Source organism: Scylla paramamosain, chromosome 5, assembly GCF_035594125.1.
Source record: "Scylla paramamosain isolate STU-SP2022 chromosome 5, ASM3559412v1, whole genome shotgun sequence".
Classification (NCBI taxonomy): Eukaryota; Metazoa; Arthropoda; class Malacostraca; order Decapoda; family Portunidae; genus Scylla; species Scylla paramamosain.
Window position 1 is genome coordinate 31,259,461 of NC_087155.1, and position 26,618 is coordinate 31,286,078.

At 34.4% G+C, this 26,618-nt stretch overlaps 1 protein-coding gene across 18 annotated transcripts in view; it reads right to left on the minus strand.

Moving 5' to 3' along the window:
• The window catches only part of LOC135100831 (proteoglycan 4-like), a 149,732-nt gene that overhangs the window by 15,801 nt on the left and 107,313 nt on the right, over positions 1 to 26,618 (minus strand). For 13 of the 18 annotated variants that reach the window (XM_064004261.1, XM_064004250.1, XM_064004248.1 and 10 more), the window contains 4 exons: positions 24,219 to 24,332; positions 12,804 to 12,974; positions 10,806 to 11,035; positions 3,733 to 3,820 (listed from right to left, as the gene is read on the minus strand). In XM_064004261.1, the coding sequence (XP_063860331.1) occupies positions 3,733 to 3,820; positions 10,806 to 11,035; positions 12,804 to 12,974; positions 24,219 to 24,332 (603 nt within the window). The remainder of the gene's footprint in view (positions 1 to 3,732; positions 3,821 to 10,805; positions 11,036 to 12,803; positions 12,975 to 24,218; positions 24,333 to 26,618) is intronic. The other 5 variants (XM_064004258.1, XM_064004263.1, XM_064004266.1 and 2 more) reach the window with 2 other exon arrangements.

Below are 26,618 nucleotides of genomic sequence, written 5' to 3' on the forward strand. Positions count from 1 at the left end.
TATTAAGTAATATCCTGACTATTATGCCAAAGTCTGGTCAGTATCTTTAACAGAGACTAAACAGTTAGGCTTTTTGCTATCAATACATGAATGCAGCTTCAAGTACTTATGTATTAATGTGAAGTAAGTACTACTGTATCTGCCTTAAGTATAGGCATGAAGAAAGTATGTACTTCCACACAAATTTTTTTGTTTTTATTTTTACAGTATCATTATTTGCTTGGAAAATGGAGTGAGGGAAATTAAACGAAATACTAAAACCGTTGTTATCTAGACTCTTTATCATCATTATCAAGGATTTTACATAATGTGAGCTAACATGTGGAATTGTACCCTGATTTAGAGATATATACTTTTCCTTCTTGTCTTCATGGGACCAACATTTCCTTCAGGATCACCCTGCTATCCTGCTCATTTGATAAGCCCTGGAAACTTGAAGTCACCAAGAATGAGTTGCTGGCCATGTTACTCATCTCTAATCAATTGAGTTGCTGTGTGATCATGTGCCTTTTCATCCAACACACATATTACTACTCCCTTATGACATTGCTGGCTCCCTTACTATTACTTTCAGGCCATAGTGAACCATGTATATAATACAGTGCAAAAAAAAAGTGATGTGCTCCTCTGAGTTGTGACCTGGGTCCCTTTATCATTTTAATGAAATGTCTCAATGCAATGCTTGATTTTGACCAAGCAATATGTGCAAACAGCAAGAGACACTATGCACTCCATTAAGCACTGATTGTCTATATCCATACCTAAGCAATGCTCAGACTATGGAAGACTTGCCAGATATGAACAAGAAGTTTAATTATTTTGCTTCATACACTTCAGGAGAATAATTTCTTGGAATGGGAACAAACTATTAGACACATTACACTGGGAACAAACTATTAGACACATTACACTGACATTTTTGTCAGTGTAATGTACACTACAGCTGTACACTACAGAATAGTGACACTTTTTTCTTTTATAAGTGGTATTTGGTGGCATGAATCTTAATTTATCATATGTTACTGTTATATATATATATATATATATATATATATATATATATATATATATATATATATATATATATATATATATATATATATATATATATATATATATATATATAATATTATATATATATATGCACACTTTAGATGCTAAAATGTATAGCAATTCAAACTAGATACTTTGAAAGGCTGTGAGAATCCCCATATTTACACAATTTACAATTATTACTATGCCCAACCTCAAAGTACTACTGAAGTTGTTGCAAATATAAGCAAGCACACCATGAATCCCTGTTATTGAGGCTTTGGTATGGTCACAATCATACCAATGTGTTTCCCACTTGTTCTCTTTTGAGGCATTTGGAAACTGTTCTAGAAGCCTATTATGATCATACCCATGGAGGATCTATTTGGAATGAGCATCAAAGGTATGTAGATTTTTGACTACACTAAGCAGAAATTGAGATGGGAATTGAAAACTAGAAATAAAGTAGGTTGCATATTTAACAATAATATGTTTTTGGCTAGTTGAAGAACATTCTTGGTATGATTTCAGGTAAAAATATAAAGTGCATCAGTTTTAGGAAGTAGAAGCCTCAGGTATTGTTTGTGGGTCATCTCCCTATCATGTATAGCACAAGAAAAGGGTGGATGAAACCAAGGTTGGTTTAGAAGCTCTAGGGAGAGAGAGAATGAGAGAAGAACGTATGCCTTCTTGCCAGACACAGTCACCTCCTCACGTGCTCAGAGCACAGAGATGGGTATCTAACATGGAATCAGTGATCATTGTCAGAATACCACCTCAGAAGTTGCCCCAATTAGTGTAAGCAAAATGCTAGATGTACTAACTGCTGTGGGTCATAGAGGACAGCAAAGTTAAAGGCTAGTTTACCAGGTTGGTCAGTGAAGGGATATGAAAGCCAAAGCTGGTGATCACCTAAGTCTCCAAGAATGGAGATTTTTTCAAAGGGGAAGTAAGTCAGGATGTGCTCTACTTAGGAAACTAAACTATTAAAGATTTTTTTATAGTCTGTGGAGTCAGGTGATAATAAGTATACAACACAGAAGAATTTAGTTTGACTGATTATGATTGTGCATATAGATGCAACATCCAGCTTTAGATTAAAAGTGAAGATAAAGTAGGAGGGAACAGAGAGGGGTTACTCTGTTAGAAGCCTCGGACACCAGTGTTTAAGAGCAAAAGATGAGGTATAGTATAGTAAAGGAGAGGTGATGTTCCACAGAATGAAAATTAGGTCTAAGGACATAATCAAATGCAGAAAGAAATAGAGTGGGAAGGGTGTGAAGACACTTTGGGTTGATATTAGAAGAGGGATCTGACCTAGTCCCCTCCATGGTTAGGGACTCCGAGGTTGGAAGTTTTGATGCCATTTTAATTTTGAATTATGAGTGAAAGGTGTAGATGTGTAAGGTGTATGTAATATAGTGTGAGAAGGGAGAGAGTTGTCTTTAGAGGGAAGTCACAGCTGGGTTGGACGTAAGTTAACACCACCCACCTATGTTACCAGATGATGCTATTCCTAGCTTCAAGCTGTCATGTCTCAAACCTCAAATACCTCATTCCTTGGTAAAGAGTGTTTTGTTTTGTGGACAGTCTTAGTCCATTTTAGATATTGGTGTTTTATTTCTTCACATGTGTGTAATACATGGGTGTCTGATGTGTTTCATATATTACATTTGCAATGATACCTCTGCTTGGAGTTTGGTGTCTAAGAAACTAACATCACACTTAATTTGTACAAGTGTTATGATTGTGTTCTGTATGGTGTCTAAGAAACTAACATCACACTTAATTTGTACAAGTGTTATGATTGTGTTTTGTACATTGTCAAAGTGATTACATGTGCCTGTAGATGTTGGAGATTGCAGCACCTCAGGTACAACATCCATTACACCAAGCAAGTCTTTACCTTTAGACTGTACCCTAGTGGGTGGGTGCTTGGTCTTCACCACCTTTGTTTTTATCCATACATGTTAACTCTAGTGTAGTCTTACATAGCATATAAATGTATGATGTTCCTCCTTAATGGGTATTAAAGTGCTATGAAAACCTCCCCTATTACAAAGTCGCAAGCTACACCTAATATACAGATTCTCATTCCTACAAGTGTGATGTCTAAACATTTTAACTTTAAATCAATTATACCAGTTTCAGAGTTTACCCCTGCCTTTAGAAACATATACACTTATGTATTGTAGATACTCAATTATTCATTAAACTTAGATTTTATTTTACAAACAGCTATAAAAAAAAAAGTATGCATAAACTTATTTGTATGACCTGGTGACTGGCTTAAGCCATAGCCATAGGATATTTAGGTTCATAACTACATTATTTCTGTTTACATTTAATTACATTTGGTACTTCCACACAAACTTTGCATTTATATAAAAACAAATGTGTTTACATAGGTAATGATCTGATGAGTTTTTCTTATGCATGTATATCTCATTGCATGGGATTCAATGAAAAATTTTCAGTCAGTATTTTCACCTATGATGCAAGTTTCAGGTACAGACCTGCCCCATACTGACCAGTATGATACATCAACTCATCAGTGTAACCTGAAGATTTTTTTTCTTTTGAATAATAATTATAGTTGTTAGGTCCAATTACCTAACTTCATTGACAAGTGAAAAATCCTGTGGGGTGGAAGAAACTATCAGGAAATATAATCTGGCATGGACGAGTGAACACTCTTACCTTCTGGGATGTTGTGCGTCACAGTGAAGGTCTTGCCGGTGTCCAGGGGCACAGTCCAGTTGACTGGGTCTGGGCTCTTCACCATCATCTGATCAGTAAAGTAAGTTGACAGTTACCAACTACAAGTTTTTATTACTTTACAACTAAGATGAACAGAATACTGATTATCTTCAGAGATTTATGGGAACAAAAACTTATCATGTAATAATAACTAAGTGACAGCTTCATCCTGTAGATGGCATTGCATCACATTTTTAGAATCATAAAAGGAGTATGTTTGTTTATGCTTTTAATCAAAACTTATTAACAAAGTTGTATGCACTAAAACAAATGTACAATATCTGAGGCCCCCCCAAAAAAAAAAGATGGTTATGCATATGGAAACTTAAACAATTTACCTTTTCATGAATATAATTACCCTTTGATTGTTACATCACAAAACATTAACCATGCACTACAACTGTTACTTTATGGCAATTTGCTGAACTTTATTATATCCAGCTGTCAACTGTCTGTCATGCCTTGTAGTTTGTAGGTCCTTCATCAGGAACTATTTTCATATCTCTGGAAATTTTACCATCCACTTCAAAATCTCCCTGTGCTTTTTGTCCTTTCTTGTTTTTCTTGTTTCTTTTTCACTTGTTTCATACAACTTTTTTTCCTTCTGAGTACATTATGCCATGGAAACAATGTAAAAAATAAATTGTCTACACCTCAGCTGGTCTTGCCTATCGTACTCTTCTGTGTATGGGCCACACAACTCAACGCAAACATGTGTATGTCAAAATGTACAAAAACACAAATAATAGGATAGTGTGAAATTACATAAGGATGCATTCATTGTTAATTATTCCACAGTAATTAAGAAAGATATTTATGGCTATTTTGTTACATTGAAATGGCCATTTTCTTACATTGTTTATCATCATCTGTGATGGAGGAATATCATATGCTGAGGGGTAACCTGGTATTTACAATTATTTATGTAGGAGGGGACACTGGCCAAAGGGGGGGGGAGAGAGAGAGAGAGAGAGAGAGAAGGCTCACTGAGATGCTGGTCCAAATAAGGTCCAAAGCAGCAGTAAAAAAATTGAAGGATAAGTGTCTTGAAACCTCCCTCTTAAAGGAATTCAAGTCATAGGAAGGTGGAAATACACAATCAGGCAGGGAATTCTAGAGTTTACCAGAGAAAGGGATTAACTTGCATTAGAGAGGTAGACAGAATAGGGATGAGAGAAAGAAGAGTCTTGTGCAGCAAGGCTGTGGGAGGAGGGGAGGCATGCAGCTAGGAAGATCAGAAGAGCAGTTAGCATGAAAATAGCAGTAGTATGAAAATGATGAGACAAAAAACTTTTGATTTCACCCTGTTTAGAAGAGCGGTATGAGCAGGGGAACCCTCCCTTCCCACCCAGAGACATGTGAAGCATACTCCATACATGGACGGATAAGGCCCCTATACAGTGTTAGCAGCTGGAAGGATGAGAAAAACTGACGGAGATGTCTCAGAATGCCTAACTTCATAGAAGCTGTTTTAACTAGAGATGAGAAGTGAAGTTTCCAGTTTATATTATAAGTAAAGGACAGACTGAGGATGTTCAGTGTAGAAGAGGGGGACAGTTGAGTGTCTTTCAAGAAGAGGGGATAGTTGTTTGGAAAGTTGTGTCGAGTTGATAGATGGAGGAATTGAGTTTTTGAGGCATTGAACAATACTAAGTTTGCCCTGCCCCAGTCAGAAATTTTAGAGAGATCAGAAGTCAGGCATTCTGTGGCTTCCCTGCATGAACTGTTTGTTTACTTCCTGAAGGGTTGGACGTCTATGAAAAGACATGGAAAAGTGCAGACTGGTATCATCAGCGTAGGAGTGGATAGGACAAGAAGTTATTCATTGATGAATAATAGGAAGAGAGTGGGTGACAGGACAGAACCTTGAGGAACACCACTGTTAATAGATTTAGTAGAAGAACAGTGACTATCTACCACAGCAGCAATAGAATGGTCAGAAAAATTTCATGTTACTTGAGATGAAGTTACAGAGAAAAAAGGATAGAACCCATAGGAGGTAGTTTGAAAAATCAAAGCATTGTGGCAGACCTTATCAAAAGCTTTTGATATGTTTAAGGCAACAGCAAAAGTTTCACCAAAATCTCTAAAAGAGGATGACCAAGACTCAGTAAGGAAAGCCAGATCACCAGTAGAGTGGCCTTAACAGAACCCATACTGGCGATCAGATAGAAGGTTGTGAAGTGAAAGATGTTTAAGAATATTCCTGTTGTATGATAGATTCAAGAACTTTATATATGCAAGAAATTAAAGCAATACAACAGTAATTTGTGAGATTAGAGTGATCACCCTTTTTAGGAACAGGCTGAATGCAGCAGGTATGTTGACAGACAAAGTTGAAGAGTTTGACTAGGCAAGTTAGCAAGCATGGAGGCAAAGATTTGGAGTGCAATAGGAGGGTCCCCATTAAGCCCATAAGCCTTCTGAGGGTTTAGGCCAGCAAGGATATGGAAAACATCATTGTGAAGAATTTTAATAGGTGGCATGAAGTAGTCAGTGGGTGGAGGAGATGGAGGAACAAACCTTGAATCATCCACCAGGGTAGTCTTTAGCAAAGGTTTGAGTGAAGAGTTCAGGTTTAGAGATAGATATGATAGCAGTGGTGCCATTTGGTTGAAATAAAGGCATGGCACTCAGAGAGACTGCAAAAGACAAACTGGGCATATAATTTTAGGTTTTTAACTTATGAATGCAGGAACTTTTCATTATTTGTGAAGTTAATGCATGTCTGAAGCATTATTATTTAAATATAAAACACTTCATACTTTTCATATTTCCCAATTACTGACCACTGTAACCATTGCTAGAATCTGTTATGTATAGGATAAATATCAATCAAAATGACTAAGGAGCTATAATAGTTTGCTTCTGCAAACAGTTATGAAAACTTGTTATTTCTTGTTGTTGTAGGTTGTAGCACCTTTGTGAAGATGCCATTTTGATATCCTTGCTTTAGTTTAATGGACTGCAATCTTTCAGTGGTGTATCATGGAAAGGAAGCAGATCTGGTGTGTTGTGATATAGGTGTTGCCTTCTGAGCAACATCTCCCCTATTATTTTATTTTAGTCTTTTTTTTTGGGGGGGGGGGGGAACTGGGTGTCATTCCCTTGTTCACTCACTTCACCTATTTTATCGACTGTTGTCACCTCGGAGAGAATCAGCTAGAGTCTTGTGAATAAGCTCTTACTCTTCTGTTTGTGAAGCCTGTGACAGACTTATGAAGAGTAGGGTATTGCCTTAAGATATAGCCAGAGTTGATGGTTCTTCAGGCACCATGTTAAGTTTACCTTGTAGTAACAAGTTCTTCCTACTATGTTTGATAGTACCGAGTGGAAGATGTTATACCATGCTTGGGCAAAAAGTAAGCACAGTAATATTTGACTAATACATTGAATATCAAGTTTGACTTGTTGCTTGCTACTGAGGTAATGGGGATAGTGGGGTTGCCTCTGTGGCAGTATAAAGATAAATCTACCTGTAGACAAAGTGGGTTGCCATCACCTCAAGGCCTCTTGAAATATGAGTGTAATAGTAAAGGATTTAATATCACAATCTTCTAATGTTCCAGTGCATACTGTGTGTATTATCAGGATACAAAACTAGACATGCTAAAATTTGGATAATGTGATGCAAAGTTATGCATTTGCATCGATCTTAGCTGCCTGGCCACGAACTTCAAATCTCACAGCACATTATTTTCAGCAAGTAATATGGGTTTATGTGCAATTAAGTGATGTTTAGGGCATTTTTAATGTTTTCAGTGAGACATGGGTGTAAAGTAGTGGCATCTAAAAATTTATCAAAAGATATAGATTTCTATCTATCCTGCCACTGTTTAGGAAACACCTTGCACAATTCCATGTGGAGGGTGACGAGTCAAACACACCAGACTTGTGTCAGTCAAGCTGTAATGGTGAAAGTTAGATTTTTCTTCTCTCCAAAGAATATTCTGATACAGTAAAATCCCTCTCATCCGGCATTCGAGTATCTAGCAGCTTCAAGTATCTAGCACATTTTAGCAATAAATCAATCGATAATCAATCAAAATCAATAAAAAATCAATGTGTACTCATAAAATCGATTAAAATTCCCGTGCGAGGCATAATTTGTCCCCTTGCCACCAGAGCCCACTGCTTCGCGCCACCTGCAGCCCACTGCACTGTGTTTACTCAGTGACTCAGTCCCGCGTGTGCACTGTTTATTGCCTGACGCCTTCATCATGCCTAAAGTTGTAGAAAAGAGGAAGCGTGTTGTGCTTACACTTAAGCAGCTGATCAGATCAGCTGCTGATTAAGATCAGCTGATCTTTGTTATGGTAAGATGCGTGAGTGTAGGATGGTGATTGTGGACATAATTTCACTTCTATTCAAGTATCCGGCAATATTCAAGTATCTGGCATGTCAGCGGTCCCATTGATGCCGGATAAGAGGGATTTTACTGTACTTTCTTTGGTAGTATTATCAAATATTATTGATATTAGAACAAACATAATACATAATAAGGATAATATATATATATATATATATATATATATATATATATATATATATATATATATATATATATATATATATATATATATATATATATATATATATATATATATAGACACACACACACACACACACACACACACACACTGGAACCTCGGTTTTCGAACTCAATTAGTTCCTAAATGCTGTTTGAAAACCAAAACTATTTTCCTTATAGGAATCAATTATCTGTTCTCAAGACACCTGTCCACCATATCTTAGCGGGTAATGACTGACACTGCTAAGATGGCTGCTCCACAACGTATCCAGCTTAGATTTTTTTATCCAGAAAGGATGTATTGAGTGAACTTAGTGACACAGAACTCATCAAATGATATTGTTTAGACCATGCAGGCATTCTCTTCGTCACCAATCTAGTGAGGGAAGCCTTACAGAGTGTGACACAGAGAGGAGCAACCCCACCTACTGCCATCTTGCTGCTGGGAAAAGCTACTGGGAAAATGCAGTTGTGCAGTAGTGATGGATCAGTGGGTCACAGTGAAAGCCACAGAAGCTCGGGATTACTCCTGAGCCACGAACCTTGTCTGTTTACGTCGAGGTTTTTCAACTTCTTCAACAGGATCACATAAAACTTATTTCAAGACTGAATTACTGTCTTACCCTCTGTGTCTCTCTTCCAAACATATAAAAATGAAGGAAATTTTTTATAGAAACTATAAATTAGTAATAAATGGTAGCTTTTGCTATATGTCTTGTAGTATTCAAAATCAAGTAACTTTGCTAAAAACTGAATTATGGTACGGCAACCGAAGCAATTATGAGTTAAATTTTTGTTCAAAACCGAGTTGTTTGAAAAGGGAGGTTCCACTGTGTGTGTGTATGTAATATATATATATATATATATATATATATATATATATATATATATATATATATATATATATATATATATATATATAGAGAGAGAGAGAGAGAGAGAGAGAGAGAGAGAGAGAGAGAGAGAGAGAGAGAGAACTGCCTTTACCATAAAATTGCCTACTAGAAATTGTAGCAGGTATCTCTCTCTCTCTCTCTCTCTCTCTCTCTCTCTCTCTCTCTCTCTCTCTCTCTCTCTCTCTCTCTCTCTCTCTCTCTCTCTCTCTCTCTCCACTTCCTTGCCCCATGTACTTTCCTTTCCTGTATGTCCCTTCCTCTCATTGTTCCTCTCCTTCCTCTTACATCTTGTTTCAAACTTCCCTCCCTATCACTTCCCCTCCCCCTTACCTGTCCGAGATAAGGGACAAAAAGGGGTGATACCTCACTCTCTCTCCCCCTCATTCATTGTTATTTTTGCTTCATCCTTTCTCACTTGTATAATTCCATTTTCATTCTCTATCAGTCTCATTCTATTTAGCAATTCTTGGGATTGTTCTTACTTCCACAGAGAGAGAGAGAGAGAGAGAGAGAGAGAGAGAGAGAGAGAGAGAGAGAGAGAGAGAGAGAGAGAGAGAGAGAATGATTTTAGTGCAAAATAAAAATTGTGTACACTACAGCAACTGTTTTCAAAACTGAAGACAACAGGAACTTTCAATGACTCATCATTTTGAGGTTGGTATATATTTACAATGGTATTTTGTGTAAAATTTTAAGGTCATTGGTTTTGTATCTGTCATATAGGACGACCAACTTTTTTGTGTCTATGATGATTCAAGTGCAGTCTTAATACACTGAAAAAAATACAGTACTTCATGTTTTCTTTTGCTATTTTTTTTCTATATATAATTTAATTATTTTCATTTAATTCTATGTTTAGAGCACAACATAAACCCATAAAAATAAAAATAATAAAATAAAAATAGATAAATGAAAATAAAAATAAGGTGCTTTTGGGATCTGGAACAGATTAGTTCTTTTTACATCAATTTGAATGGAATAAATTGCTTCCCAATTTGAACAACCCAAAAGGACCAATTACGTTTGAATCACGAGGTACCACTGTGTTTTAAGTGGTTGACTGAAATAGATGTACACATCAGTTACAATATTTGTTACAGTGAAGCTTAAAAAAAATAAGAGTGAAGCTTGTGATGCACTGTAAGGTCAGCCATTAATAAAGGGAGAGAAAACTTAGAATAATTAAAGTTACATGCAAAAATTACATAGCCAATCAAAGGCAGCTATAATAGACCAATATGACAACATTGCCACTCATTTTCTGGAGAAGTTGAGACTTGTAGTGTTAGAAATTCTTCTTCAAGATGATGAGTATGAAATCATTAGCATGAAGTTTAAAATTTGCTAATATGACTATGCAGATACAAAGCACTATTCCCGAGAAAGACACAAAACAGCCAAGTAATAATTACAGCCCATGCTTCCCAATAAAGTTTTACAGAACTAGTGCATATGTCAGTTTTATGTTCTAGCACAGCAATATTGATTATTAATTATTGATCCACTGCAATGATCAACTTACTACTAACATTCAAATTCCTATTTTGTAACGTGAACAAAGGAATATTAGTCAGGAGAAAACATACCCATTTACCAACCTGGTCAGGTGACTTGACTCTGGTAGGCTCAGGAGGAGTCTTGACCACAGGCTCATATTTCTCAGGGTCAAACCTGGGCTCTGGGGTTGACCTTCTTCCTGCTGCCTCCTTCACAGCCTCTACAGGCTCCTTGGAAGTATCTTTTATAGCAGCATCCTTGGGCCCATCTTTTGGAATAATATCCTTTTCTTTGTCCTTCTTCGTATCTATTTCTTCACCTGTTGAAATATATAGTGTTAAACATGATCTTGAGAAACACATTACCTTGAAGGTGTTTAGGAAGGCCACAAAGCAGTCCTTTCATTCTAAGATAGTTAAAAATGTTTATGCAATTTTTTTTCTAATGGAAATATCCTATTCTGTGCACTTTGTAATTAATATATAAATTTTTATACATTAATAAAAAATAGAAAATGCCATCTTTTGTCCATTTAGGCTAAAACATATACTAAAAGCACTATGAAAATTAATTCTATTATATTGTACATAAAATAAAGCTGAACACTAACCTTCACCACAAAAGAGAAAAATAAAAATGGTGGCCAAACACATAACAGTGCAATACAACCAATACTAAAATAATACAAAAATGTAAGAAGAGAAAAAATTATACACATAATCCACAGTACAGAAGAAAATCACCAAAGTAAGCCCACCCACCATCCACCAACAAAGAATCAAATATCTGGTGTAAGTTTCCACAACATAAAACATCAAATCTGTTTGTGCAGTCTAAGTATTCTCCAATAGTTGCCACATTTTCATTCAGTAAAAAAAAAGTACCATATGCACAAAACACATGATATGTGTAAACATTCATGATACACAGAAATGCATTCCAGTAAAGCCTTGTCACCAATACGATCTAATTCCTTTAAATACCTCAGGCCATGGCAACTATACATTTCCAGTTGATAGTTATGGCTGAATATAGGATATCAGGTTATTTAGTTCCCCATCAAATGAGGCTGCATTCCATAGTGACCAGGGTTGAGGGAAACGTCAAAATGCTTTACTCACGATATTCTGTATGATGGAATAATTGATGTAATATTGATATTACAAGTGAACAAAAAGAATGCAGATGAAGGTAAGTTTTACTGTTCTCTAAGAGTTGGAGTTCTTTATGAAGAATAACACACTATACCATTTTGAGTGATGTCATTCAGCTTAATAAAAAGATATTGCACAACACTGGAGTATATCAGGAGTTTTTATAACAAATAAAAGGCATGTAAGTACATCAATCTGTAGTCTGTTATTCCACCTCAGCTAAGTTCAGTCTGAGGTAAAACAGACAAATATGACTGAAATTCATTTGTTTATTTATTTTTTATTTTAAAGAAGACTTTCATGGCAGTTTGAAGTTTGAAAAATTCAGTAACACTTGTAATATTTTTGCTAACTGAATATCATATGAACAAGGCTATTGTGCAAATCCCTTCATATGCAGTTCACCAGCTCATTTTTTTCATGCTTTTAATAAGCATACTGGAATGTAAGATAGCAGTCATCATCTTATGCACTGAAGCTGAGAAAACACAATCAAGTGCACATTTCCCTGGACCCTGGGTGCTGAGACATAACCAAGGGCTTGAGGATCACAGTGGGTGGCAGAGGAAAAGAGTAAACCAGCAAACCTCCGAGCATGGGCCTCTACACACTACAGACACTCTTTAATCCGACCCGCGTTTATCCAGAGCATTACCTAAACCAGCTAGCAGCTCAGGTAATGAAATGAGGGTTTTATTTTGATAGAGACAACAATATTGCATAACGGTGGCTGAAAATTCTCTCCATTTCCTTTCTCCCATAAAATAAATATGTTTTTGTGCACTATAAACTACACTTTTGTGCTGAGTATCAACCTACAGAAGACGAACGTGGAAATCGGATTAATGAAGTGTACCATTAAGAGCAGCAAATAAAATTAATGTTTTCCCAACAAGACTACTTACTAAGTTGCATCTTATTAATCCTACTTACTAATATGTTTTTTCTCCACTTTGCTCCTGTCCTCACCCTTCTTAGGCGAAGCAGTGGGGTCATGAGGCTTAGCTTTAGAGGATTTCTTAGGCTCTTTACCCTCATCATGGGAGGAGGGGCGATGGGGCAAAGCGTCTGTACCCTTGCGGCGAGCACTAGTGGAGAGGGACGCTAGAAAAAGAGCATCGTGCCTATGTAAAGGACCTGGCAAGCTGCTCAGTGATGACAGTTTGTGATAAGACAGAAGCTGTTTCAAACTGTGCACAGCTATTTGTCTCATCAGTATGCAAAATAATTAGCCAATTATATAAATTGTGTAACGTGCAAAAATTACATATAATTATAAAATTATACAGGACATAAAAAAATCTTGAATTGTAAATCATGTTGTTGATAAAAAAAAATTTACATATATATATATATATATATATATATATATATATATATATATATATATATATATATATATATATATATATATATATATATATATATATATATTATGAAAATTAATCTAAACTCCCCATCATTTACATATCACAATTTAGTCAACTCTTAAATTAAGAAATGCTTGATGCACTGTGAATTTTAAAAGATAAAACAGAATGGAATGTTAGCACTATTCATGATGAGACATAAGATACAGTAAAATATTTAACACCTTTAAGACAAAAAAATTGTTATTGATATTCTTATGAAATTTAGTATACAAAAATAGTTATGGTTTACAGACCATAATAATAATAATAATGCAGATAATAAATACACTGTCCCTTATGTTAATAGTTCTTGAAGATAAAGATTTGACAATATATATGATTTTTAACTGAATATAATAATCCTGTTTAACTCAAAAGTGTATGAAAGTTGGTCAAATGTATTATAAAGGCTACAAAATCATAATCCTGTGTAATTTTATATTTTTCTGGGAGTAATTATGTCACAGATTGTCAGGTCCATGAAGTATTTCTGAGCCAACTATTTTGCTTGAGGTAAACCTTCTAATCTGATGAAGTACCATTAAGTCCATTCTACATTTCTATCCCTCACTACTTTTTTTATAACAACATTTCTATACCCAACAAATGCAGATAATACAAATGCTCTAATAACACATTACATCTAAGCTTAAATAATCCTTACTAACTAGTATATGTTTTTTTTTCAACTCAAGCTCATGAAGTGACTGTAGTTGGCTACAAGTGTTTGTCTTAACACTACTCTTTCATACTTGCTTCATTCACACTTTCCTTTGTGAAACTGGAGGCTAATAATTCTGTAATACTATAAAGAATGTAGATTTCTTTAAAAGTACTTTCTTTATGTATTTGTGCCAGCAAATATCATATTTGATATTGAAATATACCCGTAGTAAACTAGTGAGGCTTTCATCTAAAATTACCAGTGCATTAACACTTTTCTAATATTGTGCTCACATATACTTGGAAACTTTGGTTACAATATAGTATGAGTTTAAGCTACATCATGTATCCTGCAGCCCTTCAGATATTACTGTGGTAGATGTGTAATGCAATGTATTACTCTTCATTTAAGAGAGGTTGTGATATCATTTTCCTTAATATATTTGGACTTGGATTTACTATGAATGTTGATTTAGTAAAATATGATTACTGTACATCCTTTCACAGCAGAAATATTTTTATACGTTTCATATTTGTTGTCAGCATATATCTATATTAAGTAACAAGTTTATCCTAAAACACATTGCACAGTAAGACATAAAAAGTTAGCTAGAAGAGCATCCATATATCTAACACTACATGAACCCATTAAGGCTCTGAGTAAATGCAATGTAACATTAATATAGAAGTTACAATAGACACTGACTTACAGAGACAACTTTGAACATTTTTATGAATTGTTCTTACATAAAAAAATACATTATGAAGCAGTCTGTGTCTCAGTGTCTAAAGTTGAGTCTAATCTACTACTTTAAAGCAGCTGAACATACCACCATTTATGGGCAATGTCAGCCAAGCCCCTGTCCACACCAACCACTCAGCCAACACTACACTCAACATATAAGACTCCAGGAATCATCTTAAATGCACATCAGGCAAATATTTACAAGTAAATTCATGAAATGCAATTGCAAGATAAACTATTTTGAGTGGCTGTAATAAGTTATTTTCAAGTGAGTTAAGTACAAATTACTATCACATCAAGAAAATCTACATTTGAATGCCAATATACACACTGAATCACCATATCTGTATGTATGTATGCATGTATGCATGTATATACATCACCTAATGGAAGTGTTTGTATGAATAAATCAACACTAGTACTTTTAGTTTATATGCATATAACATTATTAAGTGGAGAAAACATCATGAAGAGCAAAATTAATGGCATATCAATTTTTCTTGCAGCATCTGTTTGGGTAACTGGACCTTGATATTTACGATCCTTTGCCTTGTCTGTCTGTCTGTCCGTCTGTCTTTCTTAAAAGATGACCCCTGGCAGATATTCAGAACAATTAAAATCCTAACAGCTGTTTACATGAATGCATGCTGTTCGTGAAATTTGACAAAGGTAAGTGTTCATCTTGTTTGTGGTGGATGCATTTTTTTTTCAAGGAATTTTCATTAAATATATTTAAAACACAAAACTTACAAAACCTGTACTTCTAGTTTTCAGAATAGGAATGTACTTCCATTCTTCTCCATTCTATCAAAATCTACATTTTTTTGTTACTCAAAGAGTGAGTTGAGTACTAAAAAGAATGTAAAATCTGACAATGGAGACAAAACTGAGAAAGTAAATAAATTTAAGTATCAGCCTGATCATGTGCAATCGTAGAAGTATGGAAGGGGTGGGGAGAGAGAGAGAGAGAGAGAGAGAGAGAGAGAGAGAGAGAGAGAGAGAGAGAGAGAGAGAGAGAGAGAGAGAGAGAGAGAGAGAGGTTGTAACTAAAATATATGATAGGAAAGGATGGCTAGAAAAGAGGGAGATAGAAAAGGTAATATAGGCTAGAATAATTGTATAAATGATCACATATGCAAGACAAACTTGAGTGTAGTATTAATGACAAAAGTAAAGGATTCAAGTGGTAGAAACTACCTGTACATTACCTGAGAAATATCTATTGTGGGAAATGAATGGATGGTGAATAAAATTTAGGTGCACATAACATGTCTCGACAGTCAAATAGAGCTAAAGGAATGAAGTGTGGAGTTGAGGGTGCCAAATACTGCAGCCTAAGATGGTTTAGTGACAATAAGAATGGCAGAAAGTGAGATAAGTAATAGTAATAGTATGCATGAATTTGATATATGGAGTGGGTGCAAAAGGAAGCCTTCCATTGATGTGGGAGAAAAGGAAGCTAATGTGTTTCACTGGAAGGAGAGTAAGGAGAATGAGAGGATTAAAGTTCTTTAGGAGAGGAATAACCGTGTAGGCTTATCTGGTTGTTATAGCCATCCCCCAGGGGATGAAGGGCAAGCTCTTAGAGAAAGGTGTTTTATGCAGACTAATAGATAGAATCAGTGGAGTACTAAGAATACAATGAATTTGACGTAAAGCCAACATAATATTTGACACATTTTTTTTATTTATTTATTTATTTTTTTTTTATGTTCCTTATGATGAGCAACTTGGCATACAGCCAACTCAGCACTGGGATGAGTACAAATGATTTTTTTTATTTTTAAGTTTTACTGGTACTTTTATGCATTGTAGAGAAAAAAAAAACATTGTATGCATTTCACTTCACTTAATTTTTTAATTCTTTGAATTTTTCAAAAATAAACCCTAGCCATCTAACCACTTCTCTGTTTCCAATGGCAATTTTGCAACAAACACTGATCATATGCTAAGTATACCAGTATAGTGATATATGATATAACTAAAAGATATGGGAGAAATGGTATGAATTGATATATTTATAAAAAAAAAAAAATAAAAAAACCTGCTTTAAAAATTATGGAACAATATGCTGCAAACATTACAAAATTCAGCTCAAAATACATTTTTCTCAATTTTGAGTTATTATAATGTATTGTATTATTTTTTTCTCTAAATACTTGAGATATCTCATTACAATAAAAATGTATGTTGCCCTGTGTTACTACTGTTTCAACAACCTGATCTGTGCTTAACAAAATTCCAATTGAGAAAGGCAATGTTATGTATGTATCAGGGAGGATGTAGAAGCATCATAAAAATATCTTTGTTTACTCTAATGAAGATATAACTAATATGTATCTCAAAATGATTTTGTTCCTAATAATTATGAACAAGTCCAATCCTCAAATGATAGTTCAGTAACATGAAAAAATTACAATTCATAATACGTGATGATGACAGTAAATATGTACACGAGATGAAAGGTTGTAATAATTTTAATACGTGACTGTGCTGGCTTGGAGATCAATGAACAATGAGAACAGTGATTAGTGTGGAGTCATCATTAATCCCTGGCGATTCATTTGCCACAAGCCATAACTAATTTTCAAGGTGATCTTGAAATTTGTGTAGGTTTGTCTCACATACTTATGGTGGAAACAAATTTAAGTGCCTGATAAGTTACAATACACACACACACACACACACACACACACACACACACACACACACACACACACACACACACTGGACGAAAGGATTACTAGCCTTCAATTCCTAATAGATCACAACCTTGTAATCTGAGTCCAAAGCTGTTTGTCAACCAACTGAACAAAGAATATAGCATGAAAAACTGCCTGCTCAATTAGCCTATTTATGAAAATGAACGGCTGCTTTTCCTATTGCTATACCAAGTGATAATAAGCTGGTTTGTTAAAATCTTTGTAAGAGCATTCATGTATGATAAAATCATATCTTTTCTGGAAAATAAGAGAACATATAACTAGTGCAGAAAGAAGAGGTATGTAGGAATACATTCATGCTGGTTTGTTACAATCTTTGAACAGTCGTGTATGGTAAAATCATATCTTTTCTGTTGAATAAGAGAACATAAAAATGACTAATGCAGAAACAAGAGGTATGTAGGAATATATTCATTTAATGTAAATCAATATGTAACTGTAGAAAAAAAATACAAATATTTATCCTAGGAGATAATAGTTGGTGAATTTATGAGACTATGTATGTATGTAAAATGTTATTCCACTCTCAATATGTGACTAAAACCATATATAAAAACAACAAAAAGGCAAGAATATCAAAGGTATGGCAAGAAACCTTGGTTAACATAACAGGCTGCTGGTGTCACATTGCAGGAATTATCTTTTGAAAATTACTTGCTAGGGTGATATTGCTGAGACAAATTTAACAAAATAAAAATTTTTGTGTCATTTGTTTGAATAAATATAATTACTTGAAAATTTTTTTGGGAGCAGAGAAAAACAATACAGTGAAAATTATCTATTATACAGTTAATGAAAACTCTACTAATGTAATTATTTTCTGATATATAAGAATTTAATGAAGCTCATTACATACTTTAGTAAGTTGTGATATTTCATACAGTGCAACTAGATGCATATCTCTTGACAAGAAGGCCTTTGCATATGTAGGATTTACTTGTTGGAAGCTTACTGGTTAAGTATAAATTTAAGGGAAATATGCAGAATGTAAAGCAGCAAAGTATTTAATGGCAAACATATGTAGGTTATGATGATGTGATACACACACACACACACACACACACACACACAAGCATAGAAATATGGAACAACTTAGATGAAACAGTGGTACAAGCAACAAATATTCATGAATTTAAAGTTAAGCTGGATAAAGTTAAGCTGGACAGCATGAGCATAGCTCTTTTCCTGTAAAACACAACTAGGTAAACTAGGTAAATACATGAGAGAAGAGGTGACAAAAATAGTGGACTTAAACAAGAAGCATTGAAGAAATTAAGAAACTCAAGGAAGAGAATGAAGAGTTAAAGAAAACTTTGTGAGAGAGAGAGAGGTTAGGGTTGGAGAAGTGAAAGTTAGTGACAGGAAGTCAAAAGATGGAAAGAAGAGAGGGAACAACAACAGGTGGACATGGAGGGCTTACTAAGGCAACAGGAACACAATAAGGATATGGAAAAGCATGTGGTTAAAATAATAAAGGAAAAAAAGTAACCTTGTGAGAGACATGGTGTGGTGGTATTTGGGGTCAAGGAGAAGAATCTATCCATGGAAATAGGTAGAGGGAAAGAAGTGAAAAGGGCTAAGGAAATTATAGCAGAAGTGGCAGAGGAAGGAAGGGATTGTCAAACAAACTGACGAGGTTTACAGAATCAGAAAGTACAACAAAAATGGAATAAGACCAATGAAAATAAAATTCCTGTCACAAACAGTAGTGGAACATGTCTTGCAAAGAATAGGAAAATTGGCAAAAAATAGAAGGAGTGAAGGAAATATGGATTAAGAGACATAAACAAAGAAGAGAGAAGTAAACTGAAAGAACTGAGAGTAGAGGCCCAGTCAAAAAATGAGAGAACACAGGAACAAGCGAGAAGGTTAATATGGAAAGTTGTGGACGTGAAAGTGAGGAAATGGTGGCACAAAGATGCCACACAATCACCAAGCAGAAGTTTATAGATTATTTATACTAATATAGATGGTTTGGTGTCAAGCTTATTGGAACTTAAAGACTACTTAAAGAAAAATAAACCAGATGTGGTATGTTTAACAGAAACCAAACTTAAAGAGGAAATAAAGTTGGGATTTGCAAAGGAATATAGCACATGGAGGAGAGACTGAAAAGGAAAGGGAAGAGGAGTGATGATATTGGTAAAAGAGGATATTGTTGTTGAGGAAGTGGAATATGGTGATGGAATGGCAGAAACATTGAGTGTTGTGATTAAGATCAAAGAAAGTGAAAAAAGGAAAATCATTGTGACCTACATACCACCAAAAACTAATGTCTGGGAGACCAATAAATTGAAAAATATGCAACTAGAAACAAAGAATAGCATAGAGGAAATGATAAGGAAAAAACAACACAGTGCTCTCAGTAAACAACTTCAACACTAAAGAAATTAACTGGGAAGAGATGGAAGTGAAAAAAAAAGTTGGGTCATGGAGCAAAGAACTTGTGCAAACCATGATGGTGAATACAGTGAGACAGTGAACAAGCCTACAAAATGTAGAGAAGAAGAACCATCACAGTTGGACTTAGTGTTTACAAAAACTCCAGGAAGTACACCGAGCATACATTGTCTGAGTCCACTGGGGAAAAGCGATCATGTGATAATAGAAATAATACCACAGGAGGAAAAAGTGTTGCACAGGAAAGGACAATACAGAAAGAGCTATTTGAAGGTAAAGTAGTGCAAGAAAATAGGAGATATTTCTGAGCAAGTATAGAGAAGGGGGGTGTAACAGTTTGTGCCAAGTTATAAAGTGAAAATTGGGAACATGAATGGTATAATGCCAAGTGTGTAGAAGCAAAAAAGAAAAAAGACAGGGCATGGAAGAAATTGATGAATCAACTGAACAGAAATACTAAAGAAGAATACAGAAAGATAAGGAATGAATATAAAATAGTACGAAGAGAAGAAGAAACCTTGAAAGTGACATAGTAAGAAAATACAAGGAAGAACCCAAACTCTTCTACAGATATGTAAATGATAAAATGAAACATAAGAATGGCATAAACAAGTTAAAGAGGGAAGGAAGAATTTACAAAAGGGAACCAAATTTGTGGCACCGAAAGTGGTATCACAAAATGAGGGAATACAGGAGCTACAAGTAAAGAGACAAGAAATCAAGAAACTGCTGGAACAGCAGATCAAGTAAATGGATGGATATTAAAAGAATGCTGAGAACAAATGAAAGAACCCATATGGGATATAATTAACAGCTCATTGAGAGAAGGAAAAGTACCAAGGGAATGAAAAAGAGCTAACATAGTGCCAATATACAAAGGGGGAAAATAAAATGGAACCATTAAATTATAGACCACTGTCACTAATAAGTATTGTAAGGAAGCTTTGTAAAATAGTAATTAAAGACAGATGGATGGAATATCTAGAAGATGAAAAGATAATTACAGAAAATGCAATTTGGATTCAGGAAAGGGAGATCCTCTGTCACAAATCTACTGAGATTCTATATGAGAATAATAGATGGAGTGCAAGAGAAGGATGGATGAGTTGATGTGGTATACCTGGTTCTCCACAAAAGCTTTATGTGGAAGCCAGAGAATGGAAGAGGATCAAAGGGAGCAACATTGAGATGGATGGAGAATTATTTACAAGAGAGGGAAATGAGAACAGTAATCAGAGACAAGTTGGCGCAAAGTGACAAGTGGTGTACTGCAAGGTGTATTGGCATCTATTATGTTTCAAATATGTACATGATATGACATAGGACCTAATAGTTTTATAAACCTGTTTGCTGATGATGCAAAAATAATGAAAATAATAAAGGTTGAAAATGACTGCAAGGAGTTACAAAAGGATATTGACAAGATACATGGATGGAAACAAGTTTAAAGCCAGAAAATGCCACATGTTGGAAATAGGAAAAAGTAAAAAGAGACCTTCATGGAAGTACAAAATAGGAGGAGAAATAATAACAAAAAGTAATCAAGAAAAAGATTTGTGATTAATGATTCAGGACACACTATCACCTGAAAGACACATAAATGGGATATTCAGCTCTACACACAGCTTGTTAACAAACATTAAGGTGGTGTTTATTTAGATAAAGAAATGATGAAGAAAATTATAACAAGCATGATACGTCCTAAATTGGAATACGCAGCAATAGTTTGGGCTCTACAAGGAAAAAAAAGATATATGGAAACTGGAAAGAATACAGAGGATAGTGACAAAGATGGTACCAGAATTGAAAGATTGAAGCTATGAAGAAAGACTTGAAGAGATGGGTTTACCACACTACAAGAGAGAAGAGAAAGAGGAGACCTGATAACAATGTACAAATTAGTAAACAATATAGAAAGAATAGACAGAAATGACCTACTACCACAGATGGAGGAGGGAGAGAGACAGATGAGGGGGCACGGTAAGAAAATAAAGAAGAGTGTATGTTCAAGCAACATCAAGAAATACAGCTTCCTGTATAGAACTATTGAAATCTGAAATTATTTGAAAGAAGAGGTGGTTGTGGCAAACAGCGTACACATGTTTAAAGAGAAACTGGATAAATATGGTTATGAAGACAGGACAAAACGAGCTTTGGGTCATGTCCTGTACAATACAACTAGGTAAATACACACAGAATCCTCCAATGACATCACAAAAATAGAGGAAAAGTGTAAATGGTTTGAAAACAAAAGAAATGGGTATGTTATGGAGAAAGAGAGAAAAAAAAAACTACTTGAAGATAAGTTCCAAGCACTTAGAGAAAAAAGAAAAGTATATTGTTGTTCATAAATATAAATCAGTAAATGCACAACTGCAGTTAACAGGCAAAAATTGGAGAGAGAGAGAGAGAGAGAGAGAGAGAGAGAGAGAGAGAGAGAGAGAGAGAGAGAGAGAGAGAGAGAGAGAGAGAGAGAGAGAGAGAGAGAGTACACACACACACACACACACACACACACACACACACACACACACACACACACACACACACACACACACACACACACACACACACAAAAAAGAAAAAAAAAAAATCATGCACTCCAGGGCAAATAAATTATTCAATCCAATTCATGTGTTATGTTGTAGATAAGAATAATACTTTTAATTCATACCTCATGCTGATGCAATAAAAATTCCATATCATAATTGAATCACAATATATTCACCTATCTGTATACCAGGCTGTCATCCCCATAAAGGTGGGTAGATGAGAAAAACTAACCTCATACATTTCCAATTATTCCCTCTAGATCTCCGAGGGAGATATGAATGAATCTCATGACACCATTCTGTGTAAGGGTTACATGCTGGCAATAAAGCTGGCTTATCTTTGCTACGCAATAGCAGACCCATTTCTGCACCTGACTGTATGTAGGGATTGGACCAGATGTATGTGAATCTCATCTTTGTTAATGCATTCATAATCACCCTCCATTCATCTTTATCATGCAAAACTATTCTCTTGTTCCACAAACACATCACTTACATCTAAAGATCTCTTCACAATGCTGATACATCAAATCCATGTCCTTCCTCTTAACCCTGCACTTCTCACATCAAATCCAGTTATCTTTGCCAAACACTCTTTTCATTCCTTACACACATCTTAATTGGTGCAACGACATATGTATATGATATGCATTCAGACACATGATACACAAACTTCATGGTCTAGAGAATAGCATTTTTATACACTCTTGGTATTACTGGATCTGATAAATTCTTTTGTATATTATTGCAGTGATTTATTTTCTGCTATGAATATGAACAATTCACATTCTAAACTAGACAGGCTTACCATCCCACTTGTAAACAGTCAACAATCCAATAAATCATTCATAACATATACACTATTAGTGTTTCTGTAAAGTGCCTGGCAAAAGGTTGAGAACTGCAATCAATACCATAAATATCAACATACTACTAATGAGGATTAAGGATGTGTAATAATCAATTGAAATATAATGTTTAAAAGTAAATTTAAGTTTCTATGAGTGATGCACTATGACTTCATATAAATATCCTATTTTTATCACCTTGTCTCAAAGAATAAGTCTAACATTATATATTTTAAAATTTCAAGAGTACTCTCTTGGTTCTGGCAACATCTCAAGAAATTGCATTTATCATACATCTGATGTATTTCTTGTTACTTGACATAATCTAAGTTACCACTTTGCTGCAAATATAAACAAGAACACTGAAATCTATCATAAAAAAAATTGCCAAAATTAGCAGCACTCAAGTTAGACTATGTCATTCATGCTGTTCCACTCCATATGAGCCAAAAGATATCTGTACTTCATATCCAAATCTGCATAGCTCTGTGAATTGTGTAACCTAAATTTGTGGAACAAAATAAACACCACATAATTCTATAAATACATAAACTTAATGCTAAATAACTGGAGGATTTCTGTGTGCTTGTACAGTAAGTTTATCTGGAGGATTTCTGTGTGCTTGTACAGTAAGTTTATATATATATATATATATATATATATATATATATATATATATATATATATATATATATATATATATATATATATATATATATATATATATATATATATATATATATATAATAAACTACATATGTATTTATATAATCATATCTTGTCCATAAAGGAAATTTTTTTACAATTTCTTTATGCATAGAGGGACTTAAGGAATCTTGTAGCTTTCACACAATCTATAGTATGTTAGCAGAAAATGTTATAAAATACCAACAATATTTCAACCGAAAATTAATACTTGATAAACTAAAACCACCCATTCCAAGGTTTTTTGCTTGCCACACTTTGATATTATATATTCATGGCATTTCCTTGATAAATACTTACTGGGTCGTGGGCGGCGCTCAGGCTTGGCAGCTGGGGTGGTGGTGTGGGTGGAAGGTGGGCGGGACGTTCGCTTTGGGGAACGGTTCTCAGGACCAACGCTCACAGAACGGCCTCCTATCAGAAAGGTGAAGTCTCAGAATATTGCTTCAATTATCTAAATATAAGCAAGATACATATTATTGTTTGTTTTACTATCACAAAGAATTTATTTGTGCTGTAAGTGTGCATACATATGAAAAAGATATCATACATTAGTGAACTGTTAATATAATTTATACTGTGCGGAGTAATTAATGATAATGCATGGCTTCAAATAAGAAACATGCTATAGAAATTCTATGTGCAAAAAAAACAGTTGAGTATCATATTCACTGTCAGCACTGAAAATAGTGAAACAAATGTCAAATTGAGGTTTGTGCATCATCAGTAATGAACAAATAGAATAAATTACTATTGGCCTCAACATTAGCATCACCCACAGAACACAGAATCTGTGATTTATGAATTAATACCTGATGTAATCCATTACTTTGTGAATTTAAGATTACATTATTTTATAAAAGTTGGCACAGAAGACACAGAATACTTCCATGAATGCTAATCCAAAGAAAATTAAGGTCTGGAAAGATGGCAAGTTAGCAAGCTGGTGACTTTGGATGCCTGGGAGGAATGCACACCTAAATGACTGGAAGTAATGAGTGAACTTGAAAAATACAAGGGAGTGGAAAAAGAGAAAAGCAGTGTGTGACTTACAGGATCTCTAGATAAGATAAAAATTACAAATCTATGTGTGAATACCAATAGTTAATAAGATATATGATTTTAACCAACATGTTACTTAATTCATGAAAATATAAATAAAGGGCAGAGAATTTTTTGTGGAAAAAATGACCAAGCTTAAACATTTCACCCATATAATGTTGGTGCATTACACTGTAATACATGCAAAAAACTTGCTCACTGGCATTGGTATAGTGCATTTCACTACACAATAATTTCACAAATACTATTGTCCTGATTCCCAAGATATTACACTTTCTAGTGTGTTGAAGTGGTGATGGAATGCAAAGCACACAACTTTTAAGCATCACAGTTGTATTCCTACACCAATAAGTGAGCCACTGAGTATAAAGAGAACCAGGCAGTCACACCACACACTCTGAACAAAACTGTAAAAAGCTAATGCAGCATGTATATTGATACTATAATTTTGGACCGTGCCTCACAGACTACTTTGATAGGTATTACATCTTACTAAATTATTAAAGTGATGAAGACCGTTTTTGTTCATATACACAATGTGCTCCAAAAGTCAACAGAATTTATTTTGGTAGGGCAAAATGACAGAGACAGATTAGTTTGCAAGCTTAAAATTTTCTACTGATAAGGTTGCAGCCTAGTCTCAGTATATAAGATATATATATATATATATATATATATATATATATATATATATATATATATATATATATATATATATATATATATATATATATATATATAGTTATCCTCAAACCTGGGTCTTATGAATGTTATGTAAAGTTTCTAGGAGGCAAGTTTTGGGAGTCTCGAGTTAGCAAAAGTTGCAAAATTCATGTTAAATTCTACAGAATGGGGCATAAAATTTATAAGACATTAAGAATTTGACAAACCTGGAATATTTAAGTAATAAAGCCATTAATCTTATACCATTTCAGGATGATTGGCACAAAAAACTGAAAATGAGTGATCCTGACACTAGGGGCTATCTAAATGGCAAATATGTAGTGCTGATCATGTATGGGGACTATCTAAATGGCAAATATGTAGTGCTGATCATGTATGGATTAATGCGACAAGATGTGTGGTAGGTATATACACCAATTAGGAATAAAAGAAAATGAGTTTATTTTGACTTAATGCTCCAAGGAAATATCCGTGGCTGTCAAGATTTAATTATTTAAAGTTAGTTTTATGTTGTCTCATGGTATAGTTCTGTTACGTTTTGTGGAAAAAATGGCTAGGGCTTTCAGTATAATTTCAACAACTGTATCAATCAGTGTCTTAAAAGTAAATTTTCTCAAAAAATAAATAAATAAATAAATAAATAAATAAATAAATAAATAAAAATAAAGCAAACCAAAGTACAATAAGCTGTAAATAGGAATTTTGTTCTTGTAGTTATACAGCAAAGGCCATAACATACATAAATTTTTTTTTAGTTTGTTATTCAAGAAATATTTCATATTTTTCTTGACATATCTAATATAACACTTCCTAATGTTGAGGCCTGAATGAAATCTAATACTTCACCAAGCATAAATTTTTACCTCATACTACCAACTCACTAAGAAATGCAATTCCCAAATAATTATTCACTATTTAGTAATTTTTACCTTCTATTTCTGTTCCAGTTGATTG